Source organism: Lepidothrix coronata, unplaced genomic scaffold (assembly GCF_001604755.1).
Source record: "Lepidothrix coronata isolate B3197 unplaced genomic scaffold, Lepidothrix_coronata-1.0 Scaffold67, whole genome shotgun sequence".
NCBI lineage: Eukaryota > Metazoa > Chordata > Aves > Passeriformes > Pipridae > Lepidothrix > Lepidothrix coronata.
The window spans coordinates 2,791,704-2,818,443 of NW_016690247.1; the positions used below are offsets into that span (position 1 = coordinate 2,791,704).

The 26,740-nt window shown below is 38.7% G+C and overlaps 1 protein-coding gene across 3 annotated transcripts in view; it reads right to left on the reverse strand.

The window, feature by feature from the left end:
• Positions 1-26,740, reverse strand: part of KHDRBS3 (KH RNA binding domain containing, signal transduction associated 3) — a 98,172-nt gene that overhangs the window by 62,480 nt on the left and 8,952 nt on the right. For all 3 annotated transcript variants that reach the window (XR_001875368.1, XM_017818338.1, XM_017818337.1), the window contains exon 2: positions 8,455-8,573. Coding sequence is in view for 2 of the 3 variants with exons in the window: in XM_017818338.1 (XP_017673827.1) it covers positions 8,455-8,573 (119 nt within the window). In the remaining variant the exon portion in view is untranslated. The remainder of the gene's footprint in view (positions 1-8,454; positions 8,574-26,740) is intronic.

Below are 26,740 nucleotides of genomic sequence, written 5' to 3' on the forward strand. Positions count from 1 at the left end.
CTTTGGAACATTTCAGTTGATTATTCTGTAAATAAAACTCATTTATGATATTGAAAGAATCCTTTCAGAAGAAAACAGATTATTTACTTTGGACAGGTACTGCATTCTGTTAAAACTATTGGTTTATCTCCCTTTTACATCAAATTGGAAACATCAAAGATTTACTTTGAAATATTTCATAGATATAGAAAAAAATATCAGTCACTAAGTTACTAGCATTATTTATACACTGCTTTATCCCCAGCAATCAAGGAGTAGAAGGACTCAAACCTAAAGGTACAAAATCACCGCTCAGTAAGACAAATTTTAATTTCAAAACTAGCAAATCCAGCCTGTCTGGTGGTGAAACAGAAGCAAATAAACCTGGCAGATCCAGGCGAGCTCATGTACAAGTTTCATGGCTGCTTCCCATGCTCCACATTTAGAGTTTATTTGTCCCAAGAGCACAAGAAAAAACAAACAAATTCAAGTCTAGTATTCAACTCTGCCTTATAAACTATCTCTGAATTAGATGCACTGGATAGTAACAAGACATCTGAGCAGCTCTGTTCAAGTCAGATCAGTCACAATCACTAACTGGCTCAGAATCAGACATGACAGACTCCCTTCTTTACTCACTCTTGTCAAGTACAGCACAATCATCTTCAGACTGCTGTAAATACCCCAAATTGCCCTTGAATTCACTAGCATCAGCTTAACAGTGTATTGAAGCATGAATGTTACTCTACACTGGATCACCTGGGTTAAATCAAGGATTGTCTCTGCATTAACACAGGTTCTAATGTATTAGGTATCAGGATACCATGGATGATGGCATATAAAACAGGAGATAAAGTCCCCAACTTAAAGTTGCTTCTAGACCAGGTCTAAAGGATACGGCAAAAATGGTTTCTCAAGCAAAATTACAGCAAAGCTTCAGGCATCTTTGCAAAAATAGTATCAAGATGCAGATTAACAGACCTGGAAGGAGACAAGTGGATAAAATGGTGAAAATTACCACCTCAGCTAAACTTCAAGCCAAACGCTACTCCACTATTGGTAAATGGTACCCTCTGTACCATTACATCATTACAAAATATCACCAGATATATATTAGTTTGAGCAAAATGATGCAAGATTTAAGGGATGTTCCTATTCCTAAACTCTGTCATCACTGAAAGCACATCTACCTGTCTCTACACCTCTGGTTTACTTTGTGGGTAAAGAGACACCATGCAGTGCAACAGCTCCTTCTCAAACTCCTGAGACATGGGGTTTGACATCTCTTGACCATGGTGTCCATTAGCCCACAAGTACTTGTTAATTATAGCAAAAGCATTTATTTATTTCCCTTTTACAGATTACCTTAAAGTGTTGTATAACTAAAAAATCTCCAATTTAGAATACATTTTTAATAGAAAAGACCTTTTCCAATAGAAACGGGAAAAAATTGGTAATAAGGTTTTTGCTTGAAAATTATGTCCTTCCTTAGCTATTCGTAAATCCTCATTTTAATAGGCATTTTTGCAGATATTGTACAATGAAGATTATGGACATCACTGCTTAGTACACAATTCTTCAGAATCACCAAATCAAAACATGACTTGAACAGTTATCTAGAGATTTGTTTCCTTGCTACATCACTGCTTGAAACTATTCCCTGAAAACCGTTCTGGAGTAATAAGTGATATCTCACATACAAGGGAGATATTCTCTTCACAAACACTTGATCTACTATTTCAGAAAAAAAAAAAAAAAGAATTAATACCAGTGCTACAGCATTTTAAAATGTATATATTACAGAAAAGGGGATATAATGGAAGAAGTAATCCTTGTTTATCCCCACCAAGGCAAGTCTGCTGAGAATGGTTCATCCAGCTTAAAATACTTAGTGAAAGTATAAATGCTTGACCAAATGCTTCCCTGTAAATCTCTGAGCGCTCCATTGTCATTAAAGCCATAGAAAGCTTTCTTGACATATTAGTTTTCTGCAATGGTTCCTCTGTGACAAGGTCACTAGAAAAAAAAAAAGTTAATTTAAGATTCAGAGGGCTTTCCCTTACAATGACCTGAACCAAGGAAAACTTCAAGGTTTTTCCCATTCATGTAAAAAAGATAAGGTTTCTGTAGAAAGGTACATATTCCCAGCATTTACATCATATCACAAGCTCTTCTCCTTCACGTAACATAGCAATAGGTCTTTAAACATTTATTCACAACAGAAAGCTTGATGGATTACTATAAAGTTGCTCAAAAGCTATCCCTGGTATTACAATTGATGCTTGTCCCTCCACATCACTTCTGGTTATGCAACCACATTTTCTCATCCCTACTAAGAAATCCTTAGAACTAATCTATTACAAAAAATTGCTTTCTAACTAGTCATGTGATTAAAATATTAATCTCTCCATGACTTTATGTAACAACTGCATATATATTGTATATGACAATGACATTTTAAAACAGATATTTTCATTTTAAAAGTTGAGCTAAAAGGTTTAAATAGATACCAGTTCCACAACTCAGTAACTTTTGAGAAAATATATTTAAAGTATCACTTCAGGGAACAGCACGGACCATTTCTTCCTGACTTCTGAGATTTACCCAGTATTTAAGTGTAGATCTGAGAGCAATTTTTAAAATGGTAACCTGTCAAAATGGAAGTAATTGTTCCCATAGTTTTGATCCATCTCATGGAAAACCACCATCATTCCATTTATCATCTACAGAAGCTATTTTTTCCTCCTAATTCAGAACACCCAAGTTCAGAAAACCGTCAAAGCAAAGTCAGATTTCTGACAGTAAACTACTTGATAATAAGTATTCATTAAATGTGTGGGAAGGGGGTAACACCCTCTTGCCTCACTTGTACATACTGAAGCTTTGAAACACCTTTCACGCATTCTGGCATTTCACAGCAGTGCTAGGATAGATCCAGAGAGTCCCTTCACTAAGACAACCACATCATGACCTTCCCTTGAGTGGCCACCTCACCTCTTCTACCTTAAAGCCTGTGTGAGTTTGAAGATTATTTTCAAGCATGAAATGCAACAGAAATACAGGTTTAAAGGTCACATTTTTACACAAGACCTAAAGTCATTTGAGGTATTCAGCTGATCAAACAGCAAGGTAAGTCACCCTGACCTCAGTGTCCTAAACTGACAAGATCTCATTCCACTAACTGTAGTTTAGACATTCAGCATCCACATGGACCCATATCTATAAGTAACTAGATTTAGAGCTGAATCCTACCTCAAGAAGTTGGCCTTTTTCCTATAAGGTTGCATAAAAGCCCTTACCTCTCTAATCCTTGCTTGTAGTACATGTCCCAGTTACAACAGGACTGCAGACAGCATTACCAAAGCTTATTCAAGCCTCACCTAAATACCTGAGATTAATTTCCCCATCACAGCAATTCAGACCTCTTAGAGAAATCTGTAGAGTTGGACCAAACTGAAAAATCATAAGACTGTGTATAATCAGATTTTGAAAAGATGTGACTGGACCTGCAATCTATATAAGAGTTTCTACATTGTCTTACCAAGACTATTTTGTTGCCATATGAAGACATTAATTCAGGGCCTTTTTTTAATGTGTACCAGAGTCTAAAGAACACAAAGAAATTTATCCAAATGCACAATCAGCCACAAGGAGAAAGTGAACATAGCTCTTGGGACTAACCATCTTTAACCTGAATGTTGTCTGTGCTATGAAATAATTTATCTTGGTTATTCTATCACCTTCTATCAAGGTCCAGAAATGAAAAAAAAAAAAATAAATTAAACCAATTAGCTCTATAACAAGATATTAGGCCTCTTAACACTGCAAAGGGTTGAGCAAGACAAAAGTTCCCAGCTAAAGGATATAATTATATAGTATCTGAGAAGGAACCAAGAGCTGTAGGTAGGAGGCCTGTTAAGCACAGAGACATTCAACTATTTGTGCACTAAGCAGAAGACCAGAAACTCATTAGGTTTTTCTCAGGGTGAGCAAAGATGCCCAAAAAAGTGCAATATGCACTTTTGAATGTGAGGTCTACCAGATTCCTCAACAAAAACCCTGCTGCTCTGCACTTCAGCTGAATAACTTTCTGCTGCAGTTAACCTGTCATCTCCCAGGGCTGTCAGAGGTAATTGCACAGGACCCAGTCATGATCTCATGAGAATGTATCTGACAGGACAGGTAATGTGAGCAAGCATTGCCATGCCAGGCTGATCAGATCAGAGCCTCGGCTCCCTGACCTATGTTGAGGCCGTTATGATTTATTCAAGGAGTCACAGTTAGGAAAAAAGTTTTAAAGAGGGAAAGGGCAATGAAATATAGGTCAGGTCTAGCATACTGTCTTAATGGGGGCAGGGCACTGATGGGCTGTTTTGGTTCACAGACCTCATTTATAATAAGAAATTAAGACAGGATTAATGAAATGTCAATATAACTAAACATCAGAGGCATCTTTCCTTCCCAGAGCCATCATTAAGAAATATAAATAAAGGAACAGTTTCTGCTGGCAAAATCACTGTGGCAGTTTGAGCCACATTAGAAATCCAAAACTCAATTTTCAGGCTTCCCCTGCCCCTTTCCATAATTTATCTCAACACGGAAGAGAAAACTTTCAGGCAAGAGGCTTCTATAGGGGGAATATATCCTGCTCCCAGGGGGGCCAATCTCAACCCCTGACAATCACTTATTTGTTGTTAGTTTCGTTTTCAGATATTTAACCCTGTTAAGGACTGAACAATTTTAATAATTTGGGGTTTTTTTGATGCAGTTTAAAAGAAGTGTCATGTAGTTAGGGAAGGACTGTTCTACTAATGGAGTCAAAACAAACTTAGTTTTTCTCACCACTTTCTGGATACCCAAATTAGTCAGATTAAACCCAAACTGGTAACCAAATGCTTGTTTGACAGATTAATCAATTATTATAATGATTTGGTCAGCTTTGACCAGCAGATTCTCAGGTCACTAACATCATAAAGAGTACTTCTGAAAAAATGGAAATATCTTTGGTCAGGATCTTGCACAATAGGTAACAGCATTAGTGTGGACTGCAGGCAAACACACCAGTTTGCTAGAACTCTAAATTCTATATAAACGTGCAAAACATCTTTTCACACAAGTTTCATCCATATTTAAGTCTTAAATTTCATTCTTCTGAAGCATTTGTCAACAATACTGACCACTAGGAAAGAAAACTGCCCAAAAATTAGAAACATCTTCTAACTATTTTTCTCAGGAACTATCCCTTGGTACGTTCTACCAACAACACATTCATACCAATACCAACACCTATCATATGCAAAATGGTCTAGAAAATGGCACACATGCACAGAGAACAGCAGCACAGAGGCATAAAACATTTATGTCAAAGACCATTTCAGGTTTTCATGAGCTCCCCAATACTTTCTGGTAAGTTCCACAGAAGAGAATGACAGAAAGGTATAGGATGGAAGGGACCTTAAGGATCATCCAGTACCAACCTCCTTGCCATGGGCAGGGACACCTTCTACTAGACCAGGTTGCTCTAAGTGCCACCCAACCTGGACTTGAACACTTCCAGGGATGGAACAGCCATAACTTCTCTGGGTAACCTGTACCAGACGCCTCTCTGCTCTCATAGTGAAGAATTTCTTCCTACTGTCTGATCCAAATCTCTCCTCTTTCAAATTAAAGCCATCCCCACTTCTCCAATCACTGTCAGCTTATGCTGAGCTTCCTTTGAACCAACAACCTAAGCAAGCCTCAGGGATACTCTTGATCCATTCTCTGCCCAGTCTGTATCTGTGCTTGGCATTGCCCCAACCCACACGGAGGACCTTGCACTTGGTCTTGCTTAAGTTCACAAGGTTCTCTCACAGGCTCACCTCTCAAACCTGTCCACTTCCCACTGGATGCCATCCCTTCCCTCCAGTGTGTGACTGCACCACACAGCTTGGTGTCATCAGTGACCCTGCCAAGGGTGCATTCAATCCCGCTGTCACCAACAAAGATGTTAAACAGCAGTGGTCCCAGTACCCACCCCCAAGGAACACCCCTCATCATTGCTCTCCACTAGGACAGGGAGTTTTTGACCACAGCTCTGAATGTGACCCTCCAGCCAATTCCTTGTGCACCAAGTGGTCCACCCAACAAGTCCACGTCTCTCCACTTTAGAGACAAGAGTGTCACATGGGATGATGTCAAATGCTTTGCACAAGTCCAGGTAGACAACATCAGTTGCTCTTCCCTTATCCACCAACACTTTAATCTCATCCTAGGGGGCCACCAGTTCTGTAAAGCATAACTTGCCCTTAGTGGAGCTGTGTTGGTTGTCACCGATCAGACTTGGCCAAATATACAACACATGCCCTCTACAGAGAGCTCAGTGGAACCAAGGTGACTGGAGCAAACAGACATCTACCCCACAAGTCTTGAAAAAGCATCCTTAACTTTTGAGCCTTCCTCTCAACAAGAAATATGAATAGGATTAGCATTTAGAGAAAAAGTTAGGACACAAGGAGACTTTGTTCCCCTGTGTACAGGCATTAAAAACTCATGTCACTCACTGCAGACTACAGTATGCCAGGATAAGGTTCTTAGTTTGCCATATTGAAGCTATTGAACTTCATACTATGCATCATAAATTATTAGATCTCAAATAAAACAACAAGCCTGGTTCCAGTAAACATGTGACAGCAAACCGCAGTCACTGCTTGTGGTTTAGGGTAGGTACTTTCCAGAGAATATCAAGAGTACCTGTCATAATTCTGAATTGATACTCACCCCTCAGACTACTCCTATACAGAGAGGAATTGTAGTTCATTTTGACTATACAGAATGTTTAATGAATAATCTTTAATATAAATATCCATTTTTATGTAAAAAAAATGGAAATTAGGAAAAAGTTGAGCCCCTTTATATTGGGGTAAAAATATTCTTAAATATAAGACACCTAGGATTTTATTCACTGTGGCAAAAGGGAGATTTGTTTAAGTAAAGATATCAGTATTTGGCTTTCTGTGGAGCAAGTCCCAGTGGAGACACAGGAACTCACATAGCATGTCTACTCTGCACAGCAGTTGTACTGCTCTGTGTCCCCCCAGATCCTGGTGGTCTAAACAGACATACAGGATTACAAAGCTCTGTCTGGACATAAACTCAGGTTTCTTGCCATGGCACCACCAGGCTTTATTCCAGCTCAGACAGTCAAAGACTGTCTCTATGGGCCAGAACTACTGATCACACAGCAGAGAATATCTACCCACTTGAAAGATGGCAACGGTTTTCCTACCAGCTATCCTGAATGATTTCAGTGTTTAGTGTCAACCTTCCTTACAGGACTAAAGAAGCAGAAGTATGTTTCAGAAGGCAGTGTTTCCCTTTCTAATAGCCATTTTGCTTTCCTTCCGCTTGAGCTCAAGTATCTACATCTCAACATTTATGACAAAAATGTCCTGCTTACAAACACCGACCAGGTAAGTGAGCTGTCCCTATCTTTTACCTTCTTCCCATCTCTATGTTTCTGTATGTTTGTATATAGTTCTACCTAGCCAGAGATGACTTATTTCAGAGTTCCAAAGAGGTGCCCACATGATCTGCACTCCTGCACTCACTACAGCAGTATTTCATGAACCTTTCAACAGCAGCAGAGCAATCCCTGCAAGTTACTGAGCATAGGCCTGAGAGAAAAAAAACCAAACCTGATGTTGTGGGGAAAAAAACAATTAGAAAAAGTCTTCCTAAACATACGGAAGAAGCAATGAAGGAATTTTTCCTCCATGAGCAGAAAGTCTTGAAACTTCTAATAGGAAGAAAAAAGCAATTTCAAACAAATGAAAAAATGCTAATCTGATTGTCATAACATTAACCTTGGAATTTTAAATGGGACCAAAATAATAAAGTTCCACAGCCTACTGCATGTTGAATAAATGCTTCCAGGCAGCAATATTTTAGTGCAGGATAATACTTGGCAGTAAAAAAGTATTAAGAATTCATGGTGGTCAAAGATATTAACAAAACAGTCCCTACCCCTCCAGAGCAGATTGTATAATTTAGTAGTGTAGCTATAACTCATTCATGACCAACCATGGCTGAAACTTAAGAGGATGAGAAGAAAATTTACACAATTACTTCCTTAATGGTGCATTTTAAGCTGCACTTCTAGCTACAATAAAGAAGTTTTCAAGCCTGGCATCACAGTCAATTTCAATATTCTTTTTCCTGTTGATAATCTGAATAGGAAGATCCTGCTATCCCAAAAATATAATTCATTTATTTGCTCTCAACATACTAGTTTGTGTGACCAGCACCATTTTCCTTCACATTTATTCCAAGAAGAACCATTTCTACCTTAGAGCCCCTATAGAAAAGATTGCAGAACAGCAAGAGTAGTGATTGTTAGTTGTTTTAAATGTAACAGTTAAAAAAAACCCAGATAAGATACCGGTGAAATATCTTTTACAAGCATCTAAATTTATCAAGCATGAAAACTGGGCTTACCTTAGGGAATTGTTTTACTGGAATCAGAACTTTTTGTCCCAGCTTCATATTCTTATTGATGACTACATCAATATACTTTTCTTCCTCCTTTCCTTCCCCTTTTTGGAATTTTTCAATTTCTGTTAAAAAAAGTTATTTTATCAGTTTAATACAACAATCTAGAAGCTGAGAATCTTCAGTCAGTATAAATAAATTTCAAAGCTAATACTGTATGGCATAATACATATGGCATAGTGTGTAATTAATACATATAACTGGCTATACAAAGTCAATAGGGTAAAGCATGTTTTGTCTTTTCAGGTTTTTTTTATATTCATGTTTATATCAGCACCTTGAATAGCATTGAAAACATTGTAGTAGCTTTTAACTTAACACTTGGGCTGTATTTTTTCATACGGCTCAAGTTGTAAAAACTGTTCTCAGATACCTTTGTGCATGTTTAAATTCCAAAACATACAACACAGTTTAATACTCAACCATTGTATTCCTCTACTATAAACAAAGTATGCAGGTTTAATGATGGCTGGCTACAGTTCACTTAGGAGTAAATATCAAGTTAATCTTTCAGAATTTCAGGAATGTAATTGAGGCACGTAGATCATACCCAAAAATCTGAGATTAGTGTTATACCAACAACGACATTATTAGGAATGGGATTTAGAAGTTCAAACGAGGCTGCATGACTCTGTTCATTCCAGACACGCATAAAAAACTGACTCTTGATTATAATTCTCTCCAAATATTGACTCTCTAGCATGCTAATGAAAAGAATCCCAGATTTCATTTCATTAGTGAGGAATCACGAGCAGCACACAAGGAGACTGAAAGTGAAGCACTGCTTGAGGTATTTGCTGGATTGGGTCCAGCACGTTGGGGTTGCAGAGTTAAACATGTTAACACATTCCAAAATCCAATCAATCTCAAAAGTGCCATAAAATTTCTTCTATTGGAATCTAGCATTTGTCCTCCACATTCATCTTCATGTATCGTGTTAATTTTTCCCAAGAAGCACTCTTCTGCTCTACTTGACCAGCAGAATTTAAGGACATTCATCAAGACCTTGAAGCTTCTTTAGTGAAAATGTGATCTTATGCCAAGGGGAAACAGTAATAAAAACTTGAATGCAAAGAAACTGATTAAAAAAAGCATCCTTTAGTACACTTTAAAATACAATCTAATTTGAAATTACATCCAGGGAAAAATGGAATAAACCAACACATTTCTTACTACGGAAGAAATCCATGCATCATTAGATTTATTTAATGAAAACCAGTCCTTTCCCATTTACTACTACAGAAATGAAGATGCCAACATTTTTCCCAATAACAAACTCCAGTCTTCCATGCAAGTTTCCACCTCACTAACACAGAACAGGAAATAAATACAATTTATCCAAGTTAGTGCTCAGTGACTTAAGAACTAAGGAACCAACCTGGCCTCAGACTATCTGAAGGCTTTTTGAAGGAAAAGCCTTCCCCAGCTATACTTTCAAATCTTCTTGTCAAGTCCCTAGGAAATTTTTGATTCATATGGATTCCAGGCAAAGTAAACATTCTGGAGGAGCCCTGTCAAAGCAACCTTGCTCCGAATGTCCTTTGTTTCAGCATGTTCAGTAAAAATAACCTCCAACACCCTTCCTCCACAGGCTACCAACAATAAATGAAGAACATTTTAATAGCCAAAACCAGTCAAAAATGGAATTCACATGTCCTTTGGAGATGCCACTTTATATCCCAGAGAATTATAGGCAATTAAGCAGACGTAAAGTTACATCTGTTTAATTTGGAACTCATTTCCAGGTGAAATTAAGACTAAAATTTTATAGGGTGTGATGTTCCCACTCAGAAAGCGGTGACTGGTTTTATTTAGAAGTCAAAGTTTCCAAGTATCACATTGAGACATAAAACCATAGTACTATCACAGCCTTCAAATATTAATAAACTACATCTAACATCCCTCTTCCCTGATATAACAAGGGTAGTAGTGATAAAGCTCTTTGATTTCTCTTGGAAAAACAAGACTAGATACTTAAAAGGTTATGTTTTACAAGTAAAAACAACAGTAATTTTTAAGGATTCTGTTGGTATACACTATTAGTATAAACACTCAAAGCTGACCAGAGTATGCTGTTCCTTTACCAATGTTTTACACCAGGAGATACCGAATATTAAAACTGTAATAAAGCTACATCCATTTGTTATGACTGAAGCAAATGAAGTTACAGAAATTTTGATGACTTCATTTAGTATTGACTTTTGATATTAGGACCAGAATTTGTTCAACAGCAGAAAAGCACAACTCAACTCAATTTAATATTAAAAATTCAATTAATGCACTGTGCTGTATTTTCTTGTGACAGATCAGTGCATCGAAACCTCCTGGTAGCTCAGTTGACACTAGGCTGATACAAGACCTTTACAAGTTGTCAGTGGTTATAAGAACTGTTACAGTGAAGGACTTTTTCCTGAAGAATCTAAACTTACAAAATAAAAGTACCTTTAACATTAAAGCCCACCTTGTTTTTATGAACTGGTAAAGCTAAAAATTTGTCTTCTCTTGGTGAGTCCTATGATGCTGTCTCCAAATGCACAGCATGGCATACACTGCAACCCCCTTCCCACCCAAAAATGAAAATCACAAGGACCTTCTTAGAAATTGCCAATATTACATCTAGAAGTGAGTCGTTTCAGGAACATTAAGACATCTCAGATGGAATTAAGGTTAAAAAGTATTTCAAGAGTTAAGTACAGAGTTCCAGCTCAGTAACATTCTTCAGCCGAACAAGGTGCATAAATTCCTTAAGAGAACAACACACTTCTATTTGTATTTCTAAAATATTTCAGCTTATGTAAGTTATTTGAATTCAGCATTTGAAGGACTTGATTGTAACAATGTGAATAGTGCTAAATACACTCATAATTTAACTTTTTTGATTTAGTTAATAAAAAATTAAGGTCATAAATGATCATTCCCTTCTTGCTCTGGTAAACACTGAGCTTGAAGTAGCTGAAATAAATATGAAAAGAAATCCATTCATTAGTCAAATCCATTCATTAATTACTCCAAAAATCCTACCTCAAATATCTACACACTTTTTATTGACCATTTTAAGAATAAATACGCCTTTATTCTTTTACTTGCACTGTTTAAATAACTTTCCATTTGCTGGAAGAAGCTACTGAAACACATAAGAGGCTGCAAATCAACTCTCAGCAAAATGGATCACAATTTTCCACATTGATTTTAAAGTCAAATGACTCTTAACAACAGCCACATCCCACTGCCATAGCTATACAAATTCTTATTTATTTGCACTCAAATCTTAGATGAATATGAAATATAGTTAACCATTAGAATTTTACTCATATCTGCACAGCTCATGGAATATCATTCACATACATCAAGCTTTAGATAATTAGGGAAAAATCATGACAGATCACACAAGAAATCCAATCAGATTTTCAAGGTCAAATGGATAGGAAGATTTGCCTTTTCTTAATCCTTAGATTACATTCTGTATTGCTTAGCTATATGAAGCAATGACATTTCCTAGATCACAAACAGTAAATAAACATGTGATTAAAGCTTCCCATAATGCTAGAGATTAAAATCCCATATTCTCAGACCAAGGATGCAGCTAATGCAACAGGAATTTAACTGGATGCGGTAATAACTGCATGGATTTTTTTCTTTACATTTAATCATAGCAGAGAGATCTAAGCAATGATTAGTCCTCATTTAATTCAACAAATAACATTGCTAGATACATCAGATAATGACAAAGTAGAATTGTTTCACATTAATCTTCAGTTAGAATTAATCTTCCTGGGGCAGAACTACAAGCCAGGATTCCAGCTCCCTCTGCTAAGCCAATATAAATACTTCTGTTTAATAAAGAGCAAAGTGATGCCCTGTTTGTCTGTAGTAAATCAATAAAATAAATATATGATCAAATGTCAAAGTAAACAGAAATATATATTGAATTTGTCCTTAAAACAGTATTTCCTTAACACAAGATCAGGAAAAACAGAAACCAGGTAAGTTTGCCTGCAAATCCTTAAGAAAATGTCTACTATTTTTCCTTAGATCCAGAAGCCTTATCAAACACCCCATTAAATCCAAATAATTTCATATTCATTTTTTCCTACTTCAGATGGAAGAAGAAGTGAAAAATCCAAGGCTCATTCTAAGACATCCAAGTGACCGTGGCTTCAGAGAACAGGACATTGACGGAACTGCAGTGCAATTGCACTAGGAGTAGTTTCCACATTCCTTTTGACAGTGGGAATATTTTAAGAATCACATTATCCTTTAAAAAACACTCCTAAATAAAGTGGGTTTGAGAATTACTAACATTATACAATAGCAGCAATTTATATTGCTTTATTTGGGCCATTTTATTACCTTGTATCTATGAAAAAGAAACAAAATTTAGATGAGTCAACCAAGCATGTTATACAACTACTGAAGCATGACTTTCTCATTAAAATCAAGACTTCACAATTGACTTAGAAAAACCACACCACCCTCAATTCACAAAGCTCTTAAGTCAAACTGGAGGCTGTGGAAGTATCTTTCTATACTTTCCCTGTCGTTTTAGTTCTTGAAAAGTCACTACTGTTGACCATTGCTGGAGATACAACACTGAGTGAGATGGTCATCTCTTCTGACAGCATGATTCCTTAAGGTTTCACATTAGAAATAAAAATCAAAATGATGTTACTACAAAAACCAGACTGATTTATTTACTAATTCGCATTTTATGAAGAATGTCTTTAAGGAACACACAAGCTTTGATAAGAAACAAGTTCCCAGAGATAAGGAGGGAGGTCATGCCAGTTGTAGTAGAATTTTGTAACAAAAATCAGTTTTTTCTTAATGGAGGAAAAACTGACAATTCCAGTCCAGTTTCCCCACATTTCCTACAATCTTTCCAGTTCAGAGTACCAGTAAGCACTTCCGAAACAGACTTTGCAATAAAAGCACTACTTCTATACCATGGTTTAAATTCACCAGCATTTTATACTGTTTATTTGAAAATTTCCACTGTGGCAAACCCCATACTTTATTTCAGAAGGCACATTTAAAAATAAAAATCAAAATCTGAATTTCCACAGTGAATCCAAGTCATAGGAAGTCTGCTGTGCTGGATGCTGACTTAATGCCCAAAGTCCTTCCAAGACTTCTGGTAAATCCAAAGTTCATTAATACAGGATGGTGAACCCAACTATAGTTCTAATTTTGACAATATTGATGAGAGCTTAATCTCATTATTGTCACAGTAAAATGGTCTTGACTGTGCTTCTGATTATACATCTCTCACACTGGACTCCTTTACTCCCTGTCCCACTAGGGGATGATCAAAAGTCCTCAAACAAACACCTCTCCAACAAACATTTCTTGTCTTTGAAGCTGAAAACATGCACAGCATGAACTTGAACTAGAATCACCACACTAAGGCTGGCTACATTTCAAAAGGTTGCCTGAAAACCCCCCCACAGATTTCCTTACAACAGCCTCTAAGAGACCTGCTACTCACTCTCCCTAGATCATCATGAAGCTGGACCACCCTCCCAATTTTTGCACTAAACAGCAGAGACAAGCTTAGTCTCCTGCTTTTGAGCATCTTAAAACACGTCTAGCATGGTCTAGTTTGCTTCAAAGCAGTTTCTCTGTGTAGATATTCACAGAAGATGCAGAATTCCCCAATTTCAACTGTATGCAGCATCCCAATCCTCCAGAAAAACACACAATTAAGAGCACAAACTAAACATTTCCTGATGTAAGTAAATGCTTAGAAAAATATTCCTTTTTCCACCCCAAGACATTTCCAAAGTAAATACTAATTAGTGTATCTTCATAAAAAAAGGCAAATTAGAGAACTAAAGTAATCAAGCAAACAAAAATAGCCTCGAAAATTTTAAAATAAGGAAGCTAAATATATGTGAAATGACAACATATAAACCCATCCTGAATGAGTCTAAAGGACATAAAAAATGCAATAAAATTTTTAATTTTTAATGCTGCTGCTCTATTATTGCACCCACACCCATTCCTTTATGAACCCTCCTCTGCCAACATTTTGATGCTTAAAAAAAGTCCTTTTAAAAATCACAAATTTTGCCTCTGTAATAGGTCCTAATTCTGAACTGGCATAGAAACTAATACATTAAGAACATGAACTGTGCATAAAAAACATAGGAATTTGTTTCAACTAATGCACATTATTACAATAGTTGAATTCAGAATAATTGTCTTTTATATGCCACCTTAATTTTGTAAAAGCAACTGACAATGAATCCAATTTGAATTTACAATAAAATAAGCAGTTCATGCTAGAATGATGTCTACAGCATTCAGAATCCTCAAGTTAATAATAATAACCCTGTTGAAGGACTCAAACCAATCTTTATTTAAATTGCATTCACAGGCATTTTAGGTTCTATTTTACAGTCTAAGTACTCCTGTCTGCACTGATCTGAAAATACATTTCAGTCACCAATATGACAAATATTTTGAATGGGCCTCTTTATTTCAGCAATTCAAAACTAATTGAACACCTATTACCTTCACATCAAAAATGACTCCACTGAAATATATTTAGACTGATTAATATTAGCAATAAGGTAGAAGGTACCACAGTAGGAACTGGCAAAATCAAATATAAGATATTAATAGATGTTTAATCAGTCTTGCTCAGGAAGAAAACAAGATGCAGACGTAGGCATCAGTCTCATATACCCACCCTACTCCACTGAAGATTAGTTCTTATTCTAAAGATAACTTATAACAAAATTCTAAAATCACCTGCATGATTTGCCTACTACCTACAGCTGTCTTTAAACATGAAAGTTCTTAAATTAGCAAGGTCAGAAATCCACTACCTACAAAAAGTCAACTCATTTATTCTGTAACTTAAAAATAAAAAAAAAAATCTCAAACATACAGGTGGAAACACAGTACCCAATGTCCTACATCCACATCCAGAACAAGTCAAGAACAGGAACTTGACTACCATGTTCCTCCCTGCCTCAGAAACACCTAATCTTACTGCCTAAATATTGGCAAGAACATTGGCTTTTGTCCTGCTTGGAGCAGGACACTGGACCTTCAGAGGTTTCTTAGAGCCTTTGGCACCTTATGATCATTCCTATAGGTAGGAAGTGCCAGAAAAGAGACCCTGCCTTGGTTTTATCTACCATATCTATTGCACAAGAGCCTGTAGGAGAACCATTCCCTTTCTGTAAGGACATTTTCAAGCTTCCACATGACAGCACAAAAATGGAGGTTGTAGCCAGGTCGGGGTCAGTCTCTTCTCCCAGGTAACAAGGGATAGTACAAGAGGAAATGTCTTCAAGTTGCACCAGGGAAGGTTTAGACTGCATATTAGGAAAAATTTCTTGACTGAAGGCATGGCCAGGCATTGTAACAGTAACACTGCTCAGCTAAATGATGGAAACACCATTCCCAGAAGTGTTCAAAAGGCATGTGGATGTGGCACTTGGGGACATAGTTTAGTGATGGACATGGTGGTGCCGGGTTAACCTTTGTGATCTTTTCCAATTGCAACGATTACAAGTTATTCTATGTAGTAGCACACAAAACCCCAAACAAAAGGCTCTGGAAGCCCTCTGAACTGTGTAGAAGGTATGGTAGGAACAAAATGGGGTTAGCATTAAGTGATCCTTCTGTTTAGAAGACATTTCTTATCAAGTTTTAAGCACGAGCTTAAACTGGTTCCCTCAAAAAAGCAGCATGTGCAAACACAACAATAGGCAGTAAAGATACAAAGCTACTGTGGATGCAGATTTTAAATGTCAAGCCATGACTTATTTCAGAAGGGGATCCAACATACAGAACACATACTTGGGGCACAGGGCTTAGGCAAAGTGAAGTTAATATTTTGCATCAAGAGCCCTTAAAAGCAACCGTTACATCTCTTTCATTTATATGTATGAACACAGCCAGGTAGCCCTTACAGAGATTTAACTTGTCATTTTGGTGAGTCATCAAGAAGGGTCTATAATCTTTTTTCCTTATTATCTGCATAGCACTGCTCAAACTTTCTGTGACTCCTTTGACAACTTTCACAAGAAAAAGCCTAAGTCAGATCTCATTTGAAAAATGGGTACAACCTGCAGCTCTTTATATGCAAATATCACATTCTAAACTACTGCCAAGTTGAAACAGTAGCTATAGCACATCTAGTTATTGAACCTTAAAACAGACAGACTTGAGCACTATTAAAGACCACACTTTAAGCTCTAGGGCACTGGCAAAGACAGTGTAGTCTAAAAATCTGATAACAGACTCAAACAAACCACATTTAATACTGCAAGACAGCTATGCTACCAAAACACATCCTCACCAGGGATTTTCCATCACTACATTTTGTATAATTGATAGCTACACAAATAAGTGTACGGATGTTTACCCAGCATTCTGCAAGATTTATGCAGCCATCAGCAAGACATAGTGTTATTTTCCTCTACTTCCCTAAAAATCATTTTGAGCAACTAGAGTCTTGCCAGCCCCCTCCATCCCAACTGACAGAGGGCCAAGGTACAGCCTCACACTCTGACAATCCTCAGTTCAGTAACATGTCATATCCCACTGATAAATCCCAATAAAACACAATTTATACCTTCTCTAAGTCACAGTTTACTTGAATCATCACTAAACCAGAATTTTCGGGAAACATCCACAAATGCTGAGGGAGTTGGCCGACGTCATCAACAGGCCACTGTTTTCATAAGGTTATGACCATCAGGGAACACCGTTGATGACTGAAGCAAAGCAAATAACAGTCCCATCTTCAAAAGCAGGGAGGAGAGTCTTGGGCACAACAGAATGGTAAAACTCACCTTGGATCCCTTAGAAGGTGATACATAAACAACCCTAGAAAACCATTTTGAAGCACAGATGGACAAGGTGAGTGTGAGTAGTTTGCACAAATTCACGACAGGGAAGCCAAAGTCAGTCCTAACCCAACAGAGCAATCCACATCCTGAGCACTCCACAGATGAGACAAAAGCAGCCGATTTCTCCATCCCATCTGTAATAGGGCTTTTCATACTGTCTCCCACACCATCCTCATGTGAACTGATGGGGTACAGGCTCATCCTCATGTGAACTGATGGGGTACAGGCTAGAGACATGTACCAAAAACCAACCTGCCTGGCTCAAAGGGTTGTGCTGGAGGCATCACAACCAGCCCAAATGAGGGCTGGACACTAGTGGGTCAATGCTGTTTAACATCTGCTGGCACAGAATGCAGTTTTGTGAAGTTTACAGATAGAAAAATGGGACTGATTAAAACAGTACTGTGATGACAGAAGTACCTCGAAAGGCTGGAGGAACGGGCTGACAGCAGTCTCATGAAGTTCAAAGGGAAGTGCAAAGTCTTGTGCCTGTGGAAGAACAACCCTGTGCATGAGAACAGCTTGGAAACCCAACAGCCAGAAGGCAGCTTGGCAGAAGAGGACCTGAAGTTCAAACAAGCTGAACACCAGCCAGGAAGCTGCACTTGCAAAGGCCACCAGCGCCTGGGCTGCACCAGAACAGCACTGCCGGCACTCGAAGTTGTGATCCTTCTTCTCTACTCAGCACATTTAAGCAAGCTGCTTGTTTGATTTCTGCTGTTTTACTGGAGAGTTTTGAAATGATTTTTTGATGGAAAGATTTGTTCCATCGTTGGTACTTTTAAAAAATACTAGTTCTAATAAAAATTCTGCCCCCACTCCAAGATTTCTCATGAAATACTGTAGCCCAGAAAGCCATGATTTCTTATCTGAAAGCATGCTAGAAATTAATGTTATTCATGCATGATAGGATTATATATGCTCAAACTGTCAAGAGAAATATATGGACAGACCCAGGGTACAGCAGTCCATTGTTTACCCTATCCAGAGTTCCACTATCAATCTACTCTGTATGGCTGAAAATGCACACATTCTTCCAAAGTTACACACCTCTTCTCACTGCTTCCCAGAACATCACATTGTCTAAAGTGCATTTTCTGTCCAATAAACACTTGTCACCGTTCATATTTCACACAGAGTTAGGAAAATGAACAGAGATGAGGCTATCACAAGTATCTATAAAGTTTCTAAATTCTTATACTGAATTCAGTGAAGCTCAGATTAAGCAGACACTGTTAGGACACAGAAAACTCATACCCAATGATCCAACACTAACCATTACCAACAAGCATAACCTCAATCTTACTACAGAATTGATAAAAACATCTATATATCCTGTGACACTGCACTGGCCAAGTGAACTAAAAGTGAAGGCAGCCTCTGCTTTGGAGCCTGGGAAAGATTAACCATTGAAAACAGTATATGCTGGAGTAACCTTTATGTATATGTGCTGATTCAACCTACAGTTCATAATTTTCTCAGCTTGCTGATTTGAACACAAGTTTCCTGGTCTTCCAATGTAAATTGCTCAGATTCCTGAGACACAGTATCTGCAACTTTATTTACTAAAGCACAAACTATTGATATGCAAGTAAGCTGTGCAAAGATAAGCTTGTATAGAAAGAACTGAACCACAGATGGATGTCATGGGACATACTGTAGATAGGTTGTATATTAATCTGTAAAACAAACAAAAAATCACTAATTTGGAAAATGCTTTGACAAAATACTTATGGAAAAGGTAACAATCCAAATATCCTAAAGCATTTGTGTATTCTGATCCACAGGTGTATGAAACAAACCTATGGAGGTTAGTTGGTACACGTAAAAGAAAGAGGACTAATTCCAACACACCATCCTGGATTACATTAACATATCCCTAATCCTCTAACCTCAAAGCCAGGTTGGATGGGCTCTGAGCAAGCTGGGTGGGGTGGGCTGTGTTCCTGCCCATGGCAGGGAGCTTGGAACTCGATGACCTTTAAGAGTCTTCCAACTCAAACCATTTTATGATTCCTTCAGAAGGCCATTACTCCCACTGCCAGCAAATAAAAGAAGCAAAACACTACTTTTGTCAAAATTATTGTAGGCAGTACTTTCATTATTTGTCACCCGTTACAGTCCTTGGCTGCAGTAACACAGCTTGGCAGGACAAACATACAAAGGCAGCTCATACATCTACTGTCCTATGGGAAAAGGCAGCTTAAAGAAATCTGTGTGGAGATTTTATGTATTAGCCTTAACATAAACTGGATGTTAAAAACTTAGCATCCAAGTTAGTTTTTAACTAGCAGAGGAATAATATTAATTACTATCCTTTCCATGCTCAATAGCAGGTGAATCCAAACATATTGTCTGGCATGAAGATACAGATTACAGAGAATTCACCATATTGCTACCACATTTTACTTTTTCCAATTATTGTTCTATCAAACTTATTCTCAAAATTAGTTGAATGGAATTTTTAAAAAAGATCACACTGCCCTATAAAAGCATGATAAACCTTGAAAGTCCAGCTTGTGGACTCATTCCAGCTGAAAATCAAAAGAGAAGGAACAAACATCTTTCAACAGTTTCTGCAGGAAAGCAGCCACATCCACTGCAATAAGCCTGGTCTCTGCAGGAGCATGTGCTTGTCCATGTAGCATCTTCACTGAGGAAAGCTATCTTCCAACTGTCATGGCATCTGTCAAAGAAAGCTTTTTCTTAAACCAGTATTCCTAGCACTCACCTAATAGAACATTACTCAACTTCTAAGAAAAAAATTAAATAGACAGTTTTATACCCGTATAAGTATCTGAAGTAACTACCAACTTATGCCAGTAAGCTTTGGCTGAAACACGTTATACAGTTGAAATACAATACAGTTTTAGTAGCATTTATTTTATGGTTTTACTTGCCACAGGAAACAGCTCTTACCTGTAGTCTTTCTCTAAGAAAGCATCGTCATGTTTACCCTAAATAAAACTAGGCAGTTCCTTCTGAGGAAGTTATATTTCAGGTCAGTAAATTTGTTCATAAAAAAGTATCTTTCTTTGGTAAAAGGCATTTTTAAAAGCCCAAGGCCAACTTTCTTTCCAACAAACATGGTTATGGTATACCTGTAAGGAGCAGGATACTTGCATGTTCTGTGAAAGTACTCAGCAGTCAAGATATTGACAATTCATTTGTCTTACAGTTCTGAAGACAGTTTAAAATCACGGACTAATATAGAAGTGGAAAATGTGATGCCCGAGTTTTACTGCAACCACATTATGTCACATAGCAATATTATGATTAATTACCTTTAGACATGTTATTGGTTTAGTTTTAATCCAGCTAATTTCAAAATCCCAACTTTCACCAAATACATCTGTTTCCCTGTGATGAGCAAGGGTGTGTATTATGAACTTCCTTAGGGATGTAATTCCTATATTAAATAGTTTAAATAGCCTATTTCAGCCTATTTCTACATATTATACACAGAAAATCAACTACTCCAAAATATCACATGCACAAGGCAACTGACACCTTGAAGTGCAGTGGAACAACTCACAGCCAGGGAAATTCACCTACATTTATGGTGAGACAGCAAAACCTAAACTAAAACTGTAACAGTAGCACTGGGAAGCTGCACAAGCTGCTACTAAGCAGACACCTTCCCTGCCTGTCCCCCACCTGCCTTCATAACCCCATATATCCAAGTTTTTGTTCCTTCATCACTTCTGTCTGCCAAGAAACAATAAGAAAAGTGCCAACGTCAAGTACCTGAGGTGCCATTACTTCTTGGTTCACTGATGCTCAAATTGCTTCTATATGGAAAAGAAAATTTTGAAGCTCCATTTTCCAAAACTATAGAATGAAGTTAACTTCTAGAAGTGGCAGAGGACAAAGGGGATGCATTTTAAAAAATACAGCTGCTTAAGAAATTCAGAGTCTGGGTGCCCCAAGGATGAAGGACAGCTGAGCAATAATAACCACTTAATGGGGTAGACTGTTCTACTACTCCTTGCTACTAGAGAGGAACAATGCAAAAGGTGCCTTTGGTAAGAACAAAAAACCCAAACAGTCATAGTGGATACTTGTGGACCAATGAAGTCCCACTAAAGAATGGCTCATGTTACTAAATTTTATATCTCACTTCCCCTTATCAATTCATTGATTTTAGAGCAAGTGCAGGAATGACATATCCAGTAACATACAGAATAACCACCTAAAAGGCTGGAATGTGCTATTTTGCATACACCAAAGAAATAAAAGTGTTTAACTGAACTGAAAAATACTTGACTGTCTACTAATAAAATTGAAAAGAACGTTTAACCACAGGGAAGATAAGCTATTCCTCACGCCATCCAGAGAAACGCAGGGATGCGTTACAGATACCTCTACCAAATTTGACATGTGGGTTTAAAGACACACAATCTTCAGTGTGTCAGAGCCAGAAAATGCCAGAAATGCATTTACAGTCTTTGTTGACTATAAATGGAACTACATTCCCAGGACTGCTCTTTTTGTAGTATCCCTTTCTAAAGCAACATAAAACTAACTTAACAAGTTACTATTTAAATTTGCTATAACTACCTTAAAATTATGAACATAATTTTAAATTATCAAAAAGAGCTGGGAATGAGGAAAAGCTTTTACCACTAAATTCATACAGCTATTACTTTACCCTTGCATAATAACTATCTACTGGCAGTACCTCTTGACAAGAAGCATGAGATTAACTATGTAGCTGGCCAGAAGCATCTATTATCTTTAATCTATTTTTCTGAAGGGGCCATCTGCTCTTATTTCTTCATTTTGTGGCTTAAGTTGGAATTGCATTCAGTATTCTGATAGGATTTCAGTGAGGTACATGTAAAAATGTCTCCCATGTAAGCACGGCTGTCTTGAGGATGAAATACTGCAAGGTGAAAAGGGGAAAATGGTTATTACCAAAAGTTGACTATAGTTGATACAGCTCAAACAGCTAATCAGTCATAAATACAATGAAAGAAAAATAATGCTAACATTTGTTTTATTACAGTACAGCTTGACATCCATTACTGACAGGACGCACAGCCATGTTTAAGGTACCAAACCTGAATAAAGCAACTACGTTTGCTTTCTGCATTCTCTGCACTCAGCTCTTTTCAGATGACTCCGCAGAAAAGCTTCAAATCTCAGCTCTGATAACAGCAAAGAAACGTTCCAAATGAGGTGCCCCCAAACACTTCATACAAATGCAGACAAGACGTACCTACGTGATTAGCACCATTCACAGACTTGGAAATAAGGAATAGTTACTGCTGAAAAATTTACTCAAATGCAACCTACAGGTTTTGCGCTCTAGCCAGGTATTACTCCAGTGGAATAATATTAAGTTAACAAAATATTCTGAAAGAATTGTACAGAATTAAACCTACAGCTTTACACTTACTTCAACCAAGTAGGAAAGAAAAGTACTTTTCATTCAGTTTTTCCTACCCATCTTGCTGCTTTCCCCAGCAGAAAGACCAAGCAGGAAGCCATCCAGCAACCTGAGTTAGTGCCTAGAGTAACTACTCAGCATCAACTTCATGTAAGCCATCATAGCAGGCAGCCTTCTATCCTAGGCAACCAGTCATTTGAAGCTTTGGTCATTGCTTTGAGCACATGGACATGGTTAAGGGATTGGTGCATTCAGAACCTACAATCTACTCAGAGGCAGAAAACACGTTACGTTAGCACAGTGCTCAGCGTACCACTTCAGTCTAAAGAAACTATGATCTACTGGTCAAGACAGCAAATCACATCCATTTTCCACTGTCAGGGCATTAATTTAAAGGATAATTTGCCTAGAATTCTTCATAGAACTGATCCCACAGCCAGCCACTTGCCACTTACAAGGTAATGAAATGTACATCAGCATTTTTAATTAACCTTACATTGAACTATGTGAACTATTACTTAGTGTTCCAAACAAGGCCTATTTTTTCAGGTCCTCAAGCTCTGTAAGTGAATCTATAAGCAAATCATTTATAAATAACATTATGATAGTTTCCCTGCACTCTCCATTTAATCAGCTGGTAAAGTGATATTCTAAGAGCTTGAAGTTTAAAAGTTTGGAAAAGTTTCTTTTAAAACTTCATTCACCACTTATGAAATTAGACTGACAGCAGTCTAACTAGTTCAAGTATACATGAAGAAAACACCACAGGCCCAGGCTATTTCGGTTGCCATCCATAGAATCATAGAAGGGTTTGGGTTGGAAGGGACCTTGAAGGTCATCTAGTTCCAACACCCCTGCCATAGGCAGAGACATCTTCCACCAGACCAGGTTATTCTTGAAGTATCATCCAACCTGGCCTTGAACATTCCCAGGGATAGAGCATCCGCAACTTTTCTGGGCAACCTGTGTCAGTGCCTCACCACCCTCACAGTGAAGAATTTCTTCCTAACATCTAATCTAAATCACTCTTCTTTTAGCTCAAAACCATCCCCCCTGTACGATACGGTGTCATCTTTTACATGTAAAGTAGGGACAAGAAGGAAGGGGAGCATGTTCAAAGTGGTGGCATTTGTCTTCCTGAGCATGGTGGAGTCCAGCTTTCCTGGAGATGGCTGAACATCTGCCTGCTCATGGGAAGGGGTGAATGGATTCCGTGTTTCCCTTTGCTTCTGCGCGAAGCTTTTGCCTTGCTTATCTAACTGCCCTATCTTAACACAGAGCTAACTCTTAACCCAGGGTCTTCCACCTTTTACCCTCCCGATTCTCTCCCCCATCCCACTGCGGCGGAACAAGCGAGCGGCTGAGCTGCCGGCTGGGGTTAAGTCAGGACAGGGACACACCTGCGCTTCAGGATGTGGAACAGACAGAACACATCTGGTTGCAAGAGCTGATGTGACACCCAAACACCCATGGCATCCAGCATCCACATGCATCCCCCACCGCTCCGATCTCCGCTCTCCAGAGGGGCTCACACTCGATCCCACCGCCCCGCCCCTGGCTCTCCAGAGGGGCTCACATCTGCTCCTGGGAGCCCCGATCCCGGCTCTCCAGAGGGGCTCACATCTGCTCCTGGGAGCCCCGATCCCGGCTCTCCAGAGGGCTCACACACAGTCCCATCGTTTCGATCCCGGCTCTCCAGAGGGCTCACACACGGTCCCACCGCCTCAATCTCGGCTCTCCAGAGGGCTCACACACGGTCCCACCGCCTCGATCCCGGTTCTCCAGAGGGGCTCACACCGATTACCGGAGCCCCGCAGGGCCGGGCCGCTGCCGCCCCCTCCCGGCACCGCTCCCGAAGTGACGCCAAAGCCTTTCCAAAGTCCTCCAGAAACAACTCCACGCAAAATGGAACATGCATAATGACTTTTCTAATATCTAGGGGCCTACTGATAATACAGAGTTCTCTGACACAGATGCATCCAAAAACCTTCCTGTGCAACCTACATGCAGGATTTCTGCATCACTACATATAAGATGCTCTATCAGTATCCTACTGGAAAACCCACTGTGGAAGGCTTCTGCTCTTTCCGAAGTGCACCCAGAATCACAGTTCATGATTGCCCGAGATCCCCAAACTCACAGAAGAAACAAGGCTGAAAAAATCCTCAGAGGTCATTAACTCCCTGTCATGGATTAACCCCAGCTGGCAGCTGAGCCCTACACAAGGTGCTGACTTCCCCCCAGGAAGGTGGGGAGTATTTGAGGGGGAAAAGTGAGAAAACTCGTGCATGGAGATAAAGACAGTTTAATAGATAAAGCAAAAGCCATGCAGGCAAGCAAAGCAACACAAAGAATTCATTCACTACTTCCCATGGGCAGGCAGGTGTTCAGCCATTCCCAGGAAAGCCAGGCTACATCACATGTAGCAGTGACATGGGAAGACAAACAGCATCACTCTGAACTTCCTCTCTTCTTTTTTCCCCCCAGCTTTACATACTGAGTGACACCATGTGGTCTGGAATATTCTCTGAGTCAGTCATCATCAGCTGTCCCAGCTGTGTCCCCTCCTAAACTCCTTGTGCATCCCCAGCCCCCTCACTGGCGGGATGGGGTAAGGAGCAGAAAAGACCTTTACACTGTGTAAGCACTGCCCCGCAGTAATGAAAATATCCCTGTGTTATCAACCCTGTTTTCATCACAAATCCAAAACAGTCACATATCAGCTAGTGGAAAGAAAATTAACTCCACTCCAGCCAAAACAAGCACATCCCTCACAAGCACTTTAAAGGACTACACTTATTCCACACATTTGTTTCACGTGGTAGAAACAGGTTTCTGTGAAGATGCAGGTGCCTGCAGGAAAAAAAAAAATCTAAAGAACAGACAGAGTAAACCTTAACAACATGATAAATCTTCTGGTGTATGCTTTCATACAGGAGGCCAATAAAAACCTAATCATTTTTCCAGACCATGGATGCATAGTGTAATAAAAAGGTCAAGGGTATATGATAAGTGAAAAGAATCTTTAAGACCAATTTGTGTTACACAAGACAAATTGGACCACAATAGTCCTTTCCAGTCTTTGAGATCTAGTACTAAGGTGTTGCATTTCACCTTGCAAACCAGACTAGGGTATTACCAGGATAACTCTAGACAAGCAGCAAGTGTTAACTAGAGCTAAAGGTATCACTGCAGCCTATCTGCTGTGAAGCACAAAGTGAAGCAGTTTAGCTTCTCCAGACATTAGGTTTTAAATGGAGAAATTGAGTCAAATCATTAGGATTAAACTGTTTTGCTTTGAGAAACACCTCCAACTATCGCAGAAGTTTCGGGGAACCCCTTAAAGGGAGGCAGAAGAGTCATCTGTGACCACGTTTCCTCAAAATTAGGACTTCTTGATCCTAAAAAAGCAGGCTTGAAGTAGTCATGAAGCAGTCAGATATTTAGTAAAGTAAAAAAATGGTATCTGAACTTCCATTACTCAACGAATGGATCAAGAACATCACAGTCCAACTTTGTGAAGGCAATCCTAGCAGAGAAAAATCTGTTTTCCTTCAAACTCAGGAATGGATATGCAGTATAGTTAAGTATAACAAAGCCAAAGAACCAAACTGACACAATGGATCTTAGTGCCTTTAACTTTCACAAAAGTGAAATTTATCATTTTGCATTAGTCTGAAGGTGGGTGGAGGAGAAAAGGGTGATTTTGATTTTTTTACTTCACTAGTTTACCCCATGGAGCCGTATCACTGAAGTCTGCATCCAGAGCAGCACATCATTTCTGCTTGGTAGCGGAAAAAAGACAACGAAAAGCTCCTCAGCCCTCTTAAACTGTGAATCTGATCTCAGGGAGCAGAAACAGGGCTGCTGACCAGAAACACATCAGGATTGGTACTTGACCACCTCTAGTTAATTAGGACATAGATCAAAAGGAACCAGTAACCTTTGTGCATTATCAGCAACCGGAAAAGAA